This window comes from Hoplias malabaricus, chromosome 6, assembly GCF_029633855.1.
Source record: "Hoplias malabaricus isolate fHopMal1 chromosome 6, fHopMal1.hap1, whole genome shotgun sequence".
Lineage (NCBI taxonomy): Eukaryota > Metazoa > Chordata > Actinopteri > Characiformes > Erythrinidae > Hoplias > Hoplias malabaricus.
In genome coordinates, this window is record NC_089805.1 from 44,090,442 (window position 1) to 44,099,896 (window position 9,455).

The following is a 9,455-nucleotide window of genomic DNA, read 5'->3' on the forward strand; positions in this document are numbered from 1 at the left end:
CGAAATGTAACTGGTGATGTTGCAAATCCCCATCTTTAACAGGAACCGTGCATTTTGAAAACAACCAAATAACTGTGGCAATAACTTTCGCTGTTGTTTACTGATGTTTTTGCGTATTGTTTTTTTTTTTTTTTTTGGCTTAACACCGTTACAACCTCCAGTTCTCACAGATCAGCAGAGCTTTCTTTGTTGCAGCTCCATCTGCCACCAAATCAAGGAGCATTGTAACCTTTTTATAAGACCACGGTGTAATGTTATGTGCTGCCGTTCCAGTCGGATAAAAACAAATGTGAAGCCAGCGACAAGTTTGTGTTGGAGGTCTGCGTTTCTCAGTGTAAAGAAGGCTCTCTGTCCAGTCAGTGCCTCGCCAGGTTTACAAGTCACGTTTAGTACCTACTGTACTTGCTTTGTACCAGGTGTCGTCAAGGACTAAAGTTACAGTTCCAGGGACCAGGTACCGGAATCACTTAATGAAAAAGCAAAAGAGCTGAGCCGAGTAGGGTCCATGCAGTGGAAAATCAGAGTAATATACTGAACTGGATAAATGGGTGAAAATCAAGAAGTAAGACATGTTGATATTGACGGAAACTTCAGCTTTTTCAGCATCTTCATCTGTTGATTAGTTCAGGACTTCATAATTAGTTTGGATGCACTTTCCACTGTAGATGGAGGATGTTTTCCCATAACAATTTCTGTCCATGAATCAGCTCATTCTCAGAGGCTCTACTTAACCTTCCAAATTAAGAAAAGCAATAGAGAGAGAGGGAGGAGTGGGGGACATGAAGAATGCATCAGGGGCCTTGCTGTTTATGAAATATGAAAAAACAGAACATTAACAGTTGTGCTCTGTGAGCCGTGGAGTCCAATAATGAGCCTGGCATTTCTTCTCGAAATGAGGGCCTCCTTCTCGCCATGGACATGCTCCTTTGCTCCATTCAGTACAGAGGGGAACTGAGAGAGCGTTGTTTTACGGTGTGTCCCTGGAACAATGATTTAGAGTCATTACGAAACCCCTGGGTCAGGGCAAATCAAGCTTCATTAACACAAACATACACACACACACACATTAAGAATACAAGGGTGCCTAATAAAGTGGGAGGAATTCATTGTAGATCCCAGGAATGACGTTTGTGCTTTTGTCCCCCACCTGGAAATTACAGAGCGGACAAAACACAAGTGGGAGGCCTGTGGACTGTATGTGTTACTGTGTTTTTGTGTATTTGACACTAACATAGTCTGGGGATGGGGGATCTTGTGATGTCACTAAGTGTGACGAAGGATGCCTAGCTACGCATAGCAACAAGGGTTTCCGTGGACATCGCCGTGGCAACTGCCTCCGTATCCAACGCCTACTCAGTGGGGGTACTGTCCCGAGGATTCTGCTCTATCTCTCTCACCCTTGCTCTGCGTGGGATGTATTTTCTAAGGTCCTACTCTCTCTCTCTCTTTCTCGCTCTCTGTGATTCACACTTAAGGCGATTTTACACTAAGCTTTATGCAAACAAAGTAACACTAGACGAGAACAACCCCCACGCTCAGGCGCTGCATGTGAGGACTGTTTACTCATTTTAATGCCAGTGACTCTCATAAATGTGGGCATGCTTGACCACAGGGTCTCTGTTGATTTAAAAAGTCCGCTCCAGTCAACAGGAACTTCATATCCATTAATACATCAGTGATGAAAATACTTACTTACTTCTACAGTGGTGCCACAGAAGTCCAGAGAGGGAGATTTTCTGATGTAAAGCAACATAAAAGGCCATTCATATGATACACTTTGTAGGGGAGAGGAATTTAATTTAATCACTGACATAGGAAGGAAAATAAATAGAAGCAAATATGGCGTTTAAACGAAGGCTTTCCAGTCAGTTTCCGACTGTGCTGTCTTTCATTCATGACCTTAATCAGAGTTTTTAAACCCTGTTACCACTCTCTGTCCACTCTGTGAGACACTCCTCCCTCGTTGACCCACCTTGTAGATGTAAAGTCAGCGACAGTAGCTCATCTGTTGCTGCACAGTGTGTTGTTCATCTTCTCTAGCCCTTCATCAGTGGTCACTAATCTTAGTCCAACTATGACACTGTAGGGTTTGCTGCTGTGTCTGATCCACTCTACACCAACACAACACACACTAACACACCACCACCACGTCAGTGTCACTGCAGCGCTGAGAATGATCCACCACCACATCACACCTGCTCTGTGGGGGTCCTCTGATCTTTGAAGAACAAGGTGAAAGCAACTGATGGACTACAGTCTGTAACTGTAGAAATACAAAGTGCAGTGTATGTTTATATTTTGGTGGATCAGCAATCAGACGGTACTGAGATGTACATGTCAAACTGTCAGGGTTCTCTTAAATTTGGTTCTGAACTCACTTTATGTTTTGCCACAGAACAGATTTGTGTTCATTTCAGGTGCAGAGTTTTAAAGCGTAAAACAGCCGAGGTGTTTAGTGGTTCTGCAGTGCATTCAGAAGAAGGTCATGTATACATGTGCTTTAGGAAAACTTGTGGTGTTGGAGATGTGTATGTGCTCTTTATGACCAGCGACTGAATGAGGAATTGGGAGCGAGCAAACTGGAAGAAAGTGGGAAACGATGGTGTTTGGTAATGCGCTCTGTATGGGGATGTGGTGGGAGCTCCCAACATGCTCAGCATCTCCCCTTGCCCTAGTGTAAGGGGATTTATTGTGGTGTGGTTGGAGTGGGTTGTGGTTTTGTGGTGGTGTTTATTTGTGTTGGTGTGTTCCAAGGTGGATATCCACTCTCCTCGACAGGTAGGAGGGTAAACAAGGCTCCCTCAGCTCTAGCCACAAAGCCTGGGGCTTGAAGGTTGCTGATGGTTCCCTTGCTTCCTTTACCCTTGTGCCCTTAAATATTCCTCAAAATACAGTAATGGATCAGTGACGTTTACTGTTTCTGGTGACATCACTGTTTTGAGGCATAGTTCAGTGAAGAGTCACAAACATAGTTCTTAGATTTTGTACAACAAGAGACTGATGTCAAATTCCAGTTCACGTTTTATTTTAATAAAAATAACATTAACATCACTTCTATAATATTAACATTGTACAACAATGCATCTGGCACAAAAATGAAGAGAATATGCAAAACCTTCCCTTGAAACACAGCTCAGAGACCAACATCTGAAACATTAAGAGTAGTCTGAGCTCATCAGACGGTCATGGATTCAAGGTCCATGTAAATGAATGGCAGACTCCAGCTCCCAACAATGAAGCTGCAGTGACATTAAGGCCATAAATGTCTAATTCAGCTTAATTATAGGCAAGAGGTGGCTTTTATTTTTGCATAGACTGTTTAAAAATAAAAAATAATCTCTGGAAAAAAATAGAAAATCACTGCCAGTGTTTGAATGTGCAGCAAAGCGAACGACACAAAACCCTCAAACGCTTAAAATGTTGTGGACCTCATAAACATTCTGTATCCGAACATTCTTGGAACATCCAAATATGATTGTCCACTATGTACTAATAAAAAAATACTAAATCCTGCTCCAATATGGATTTCTTAAAGAGTAGTTCTTAAAAAATAATGGTGCCTTAATGGCTCCTGGTGAAGAGGTACTTTTGTGTAATCCGTAATCAGTTTCTTTGTGTCACCAAAAGAGCCAGAGCTCTGTTTGAGCTTGAATCCAGAGTTCCAGTCCTGTTTTTTTTTAAATACTGATAGATGTGACCCAAGGCAGCCATTAATTTCCTAACAATTATCAGCGAGTACAAAATCCAGAACGGTATTTTTGGCTGCATTCAGTAGTTTGAATTTTTTTCCCCTTTGCTTTATTCCAAATGTCCCTTTCAGGCACCTTTTTATTTTTAAGAGTGTGCTACTGACACTTCTCCTGTGTCTACTCTGTCCGTTTCCTCCCGAACACAGCGGACATGGTCCTGACGATTCCTCTGAGCCTCGCTGCCTTTTTGGGCACTCTGGACTCCCGGATGAGATCAAGCAGTTCATGAAACACCATCAAAACGGCGTGGTACGTCTCTGCGGCAGAGATCTCGAAGAAGCCACAGTCTGCAGAGAGGGCCAGCAGGCGTCCCTCCTCGCTGGACACGGCTCTCCGGTGCTGGAGGTCCCGCTTGTTGCCTACAATGATGATGGGAGCTGAGAGCTTGGACTTGGCTTCGCGGATACATTGCACCTGCTTCTGAACCACGTTAAAACTTGCTCTGTCACAGATGCTGTAGACCAGGATAAAGCCGTCCGTCCATTCCAGCTTGCGGTCACTGATGTGTTCAGTGTCTTCATCATTCTGTAATACAGGGGAAAGAGAAGGGGATTGTTAAAAATTATTTTACACTTCATACACCGAGAATAAACCAGCCTCTTCAGACTTTAGCCTCTTTTCAAAGGCCCCCTAGAGGCCATTCCACCAGCAGGACAGAAGTTCACTAGCATGATTAGTTTTGTCCCTGATTATATCTGCTGATAGAGGAGTCCCGGCGTGTACATGTACACTTTGAGCAGAATGAAATGGATCAGAGCAGAATCAGTGCTCTGCGTGTGCTCTGTCAAAATGGTGCACGAATGAGGCTCTCTCCTGTTGGAGGCACAGTTTGTTTCTGAGCGAGAGGGAGAGCAAAACATAAACATCTAGACCGGTCCTAATTGATTCTACTGCAGATGTCAGCTACATATGAAAGTAAAGGGCAGGAGATAACAATGGGGGCCACTGTCATTTTTGAGCACAGTGATAAAGACGTTAACTTGAAAGATTTTTCTCAATTTCTTTATTTAGAATGTGCCTTTACCATTTTTTCTAGTATTTCAAACTGGCTGATTAGGTTTTCTAGATGTCAGTAGTAGCTCCCAGGCTCAGCCAATATTGCTCTTATGGATTCTACACAAATGCATGGGTTCATTAAAGGTTTCAGTGCAGGATCTTTACATTGTGCAGAGGCTTTTGCATTTCAATATGGTTCTTCACACCTGCATTTGCATTTATTTTCTAGCAACAAGCAAGGAACTTCTGGCACCTTTAATTTTAATGTGAATAATTCATTACATTACAGCTACTGAATAATTCAGAGTAACTACCTACTGTAGGCTTCCTACAGTAGTAAATAATTCATATGGAACTAATTCAAAAAATGATGGTGGACTGATGTCCATTGACACATTTTCCCCCCTTGTCATTATTGGCTCTTCTGTCTGATTCATATTACACTACAGATAATTAGCTACTCCTTTAACTACTGTAAAAAAAAACTATAATTAATTAATAACATGCCTAGTGTTTAATAAAAATGATTAACTAGATTAATTAGGAAGGTTATAAATGACAGACTGAGCTCTTACCTGTGAAGACTGCGAGTCCCAGATGTTGAAGCAGATGTCACGGCCATCGATTTTATCACAGTGACTGTAGATGGATTCTGATTTGGGGTAAAAACAAAGGACTTAGTAAAGAGATACAACAAATAGCACACTACTGTTTTTAGGCATTAGACATCAGAAAACTCACCGATATCCCCATATTCTCCAATGAATCTTCTGGTCAGGAACCGCACTGTGAGAGCTACAGACACAGAAAAGGCAAGGTCAGAGATCTGGACGTAAAGCAGTTGGTTAAAGCAGTGGTTTCCACTTATTCTAGTCCCTCTACTGACAGTGTCTTCTGACCTCGTATAATATTCAGTGTCATCTTGTTTCGTTATAAGATAATAAGTCTTATCAGACCTTGTTCACCTGGCTCAGGTATGTGTCTAAATTCAGAACAAGACTGAGGGCTTTCTAAAAGTAAGATGTGAATGGATGGCTCTGATAAACTCACCAGATTTCCCCACGTTTCCAGCTCCCAGCAGCAAAATATTGGCTTCTCTCTGCTCCCTCCCCTCCATTGCTTTCCTGCGAGTCCGAGGGGTCAGTTGGACGACCATTTGTGTTGAGTGTGCTCCTGTCTGAGATGAAGCGTGTGAGCTTAGATCCACACAGGCTTTTATAGAGAAAGGAGGTGGGGCTTTAAATCTAACTGGCCAATCAGGGGTAAGTGTGTGCGCTGCCCTGTTTCGTGGGTTATTATGGTTTAATGTTTTCTGAAGAACCATGGTGGGGGTTGGGGGGGGGGTGTCTTTCACCAAGACTTACCCAGCATTTCAGCAGAGTTCAGCTTGGTTCCCTTGAGTGTAAAGTGAAGATTAATCAGTAGCTGCTGCTCAGAGCTGAATAAGGGCTCAAGTTAATGGACAGACGCTGTTGTTGTGTATGGTATTCATGACCCTCATTTAAAAATATATTTATTTTGTGGACATTTGCTCATGTGTTTCTTCTGCAAAGAATGGTAGTAATTAGACGTGTGTGCCTTGTTACTGCAGTAAGTCTCTTTTACACTGTTACACTGTTAAATACTGTAGTCACTGTGGTGGTACCCTCAAGGGTACATTTCCAATACCTTAAACTAGGGAACCTAATTGAACATGTGTAACTATTTAAGTTGATTTCATATCTGCTCTGGTTTCCTCCCATAGTCCAAAAACACACGTTGGTAGGTGGATTGATGACTCAAAATTGTCCATAGATGTGAGTGTGTGTCGCACTGTGAAGGACTGGTGCGCCCAGTGATTCTGGGTAGACTCTGGAGCCACCGCGACCCTGAACTGGATAAGTGCTTACAAACAATGAATGAATGAATTCTTATTATTAATCGTTTTATTGCGATGCTACTGTTGTTTATTCTTTTATATATTATTCATCTATATTTGGTATTACAGTAATCCCTCGCTACTTCGCGGTTCATCTTTCGTGGATTTGCTACTTTGCAGGTTTTTTCAAGGGCCACTATATTGCGGATATTGAGGGAAAATTTAGGAAAACCATGAAAGATGAATAGCCAAAAGTATTTTTATATTATTATTTCCAGGTATTAGACTGGGCCTGTAGGTGACACAATATATCACTTACAAGTATTTTTTACGTACAGTACATGTGTTGTTCATGTCCACATCCGAGTGAAGTTTACTGACGCTAAATCACAGCTTAGGAATGACTCTATTAAATAAACTGGTGGGATATCACGTGTAGTTCCAGCTGAAAAACATTATAGAACGACTGTTTAATGCAAAGGGTGAGTTGTTAACAGCACAGGGAGGGTTTTAAAAGTCCAAATACTCATTAAATACATAAAAAATATCTTTCCTCTACTTTGCGGAAATTGATGGATCACTGTACTTAGTTTTTTTTTTTGATCTGCTTAAAGTTTTATTAGACTGTTTTAATATTGTTAAAATAATTTGAAATTATTTAACTATATTTTGGGTGTTTTCTTTCTGTATATTTCCAGTGAGAAAGTTATAGCTACTCACACATACACAAGGGATAATAACAGTTTGTACATTTATAAACAATGACTTTGTGTGAAAGAAAACACTTATCCATCTCAGTATTTCTAAACTTATGGAAGGAGGTCAAAGCCATTATTAAACAACACACACACACATTGAGCAGAGAGGCCACAGTGAGCACCGTGCATGAACGGCCCTGCAGTCATTTACATCAAGTGCTCTATTGATTTGACACCTAAACTCATTGGGACCTGACTGCACAGAGGGCACTGGATTTGTGAATGAATTGGGATTGAACTCTAATGATATGTGGCATTGAACGACTCATTTACATTGCACCTCATTAATAAAGCAGCTGTGAAGGCAGGTCTCAACTCGCCCTCTGCACCCCACCCCTGAGGATTCCTCTGGACTTGTTTATGTTCTTTTATGATGGGAGTATTTCACTGGCAATTTAATGGCCGTTTCTCGGGAGGTTTGAGGAACACATTGCTGGACATTTCTACTCACAGTTCGCTGGACATTCCTCTGGAGAGTTGAGGAACATTTTGTCTAAATATTTTTCTGTAAACTCTTAAAGCCCGTTTGTTTGACACTGCACCCTCTAGTGGCCAACTCTCTATTATTGACTTAGAAAGAGAAGCAAAGCAGGGTTCTAAGATATTGCCATAGATGTTTGTCTAAAATCACACATATTTACTCTTAGAACTCACTATGACTCACACACACACACAAGTGTTAACATAAATGTGGGTTACAAGGAATCTAAAGTAATGAGCAATTCTTTATTAATGCATTTGTTTTGCCTATAAAGATCACCCAGTAAGGATTCATTAGTAGCCTTTAAACATAAAAAAATTAAATAGGAACCCAGAGATACGTAGTTTACCAGGAACAAGAATAAGCTTTTATTCGCAAACAATTATTCTGAAAATGCGCCTCAGAGATTACAGTGTTCTGGCAGTGAGTCAGACACACGGCCTTCTTTCAGCCTTCGTTTAGGCCCCTGTTCAAATATAAATCTGCTCCAAACACCAGCTTTAACAAAGTTAATGTTGACCAGCTCTGGGCTGAAGTCACTAACGAGAGCACAACAGATAACAGTGAGGGATAATCACAGTTCTGAAAGAGGCTTGTATTTAACTGTTAGTGAAACAGAGGAGGATCTGAGAGTTAGTGAATGTTAATATCAGCTGTGTTCAGGTCGTGAGGAAGGGCTTTAAACATGCAGCAGGTTAACGTTAGTCTCTGGGCGTGTCCCAAACCACACTGTGTGAAAGAAAAAAAGTGTGTGTATATCTACCTATCTAATCTACTGATTTATAGATAGAAGTAGATGTAGGGTGACTTTATCTGAGATGGTGAAAAAGAGGACACGTCTCCGGGGGGGGAGGGGGGCACGACAACTACTGACGTGCAGACTAACCAATTAAATGTTTACAGAGAAGGTTATCGACCAATAACGGTAGCTCTACACTCAGACCGTCCAATCAGAAGATTTTAGGCTACTTCACAATGCCCCCTTCTCACTCAAGCGAACCAATCGGAGTAGGGGAGGGCGTGACTAGTTTGTGAATGAATGTTCTCGAAGTTCTATGTAAGCTGTAGAAAAACAAAATCCCGGACGTTTGTGAAATTCCGCCCGGATATTTTTTTAAGTCTAAAAAAGAGGACATGTCCGGGTAAAAGAGGACGTCTGGTCACCTTAGTTGATGTTACTTAAATAAATTAGAGAATTGTAAACTTGCATGTGTATTTTATTACCATTGTTTGGGGGTGATATGGGACAGGTGGGGAATGACCAGAAAAAAGTTTGAGAACCCCTGTCCTAAACTGACCTGAGCACATTGTTTAGACTCATGTTTGTTGTCCTGTTGTTCCATAAAACAATTTGTCTTTCCCTGACTCCCATGGGATTGAGTTTAATAAAGGCTTCATACAGGGGACAATTCATCAAATCAAAAACCTTGCATTATGTACATTTGGGGCAAAGGTCTCAAAAGAACTAGAGAGGAAAAAAGTGAAAATGTGTTTATTATCCAAATATTTCCCTTACTAATGCAGTATTTTATTTTTTGGGATTTAAATTGGACAAAGACAGTAACCCAAAACCACACTTAAGAACGTTTTTGGGACCTTTATTTTAATTTTTA

At 41.2% G+C, this 9,455-nt stretch overlaps 2 protein-coding genes and 1 long non-coding RNA gene across 3 annotated transcripts in view; 1 reads left to right on the top strand and 2 right to left on the bottom strand.

Annotated features, from left to right (window-relative positions):
• The window catches only part of LOC136699906 (uncharacterized), a 28,028-nt gene extending 23,411 nt beyond the window's left edge, over positions 1-4,617 (top strand). The window contains exon 4 of the long non-coding RNA XR_010803681.1: positions 3,896-4,617. This is a non-coding gene — a long non-coding RNA (uncharacterized lncRNA). The remainder of the gene's footprint in view (positions 1-3,895) is intronic.
• The window catches only part of LOC136699820 (protein S100-A4-like), a 222,058-nt gene that overhangs the window by 171,211 nt on the left and 41,392 nt on the right, over positions 1-9,455 (bottom strand). The gene's annotated exons all lie outside the window — the stretch shown is intronic.
• Positions 3,055-5,917, bottom strand: zgc:64022 (Ras-related and estrogen-regulated growth inhibitor-like protein). The gene is made up of 4 exons (XM_066674962.1): positions 5,796-5,917; positions 5,487-5,540; positions 5,321-5,397; positions 3,055-4,274 (listed from the first exon to the last, which is right to left on the bottom strand). Exons 1-4 carry the CDS (start codon positions 5,899-5,901, stop codon positions 3,867-3,869), a joined length of 645 nt encoding a protein of 214 aa, XP_066531059.1. The 5' UTR covers positions 5,902-5,917; the 3' UTR covers positions 3,055-3,866.

Excerpts from the sequence above, each read along its gene's own strand:
- zgc:64022 (XM_066674962.1), bottom strand. The coding sequence starts at position 5,901 with ATGGTCGTCCAACTGACCCCTCGGACTCGCAGGAAAGCAATGGAGGGG. Across the intron at positions 5,398-5,486 it reads TGGAGAATATGGGGATATCG|AATCCATCTACAGTCACTGT; the intron begins GTGAGTTTTCTG and ends ACCCCAAATCAG. Across the intron at positions 4,275-5,320 it reads GGGACTCGCAGTCTTCACAG|AATGATGAAGACACTGAACA; the intron begins GTAAGAGCTCAG and ends CCTGTATTACAG.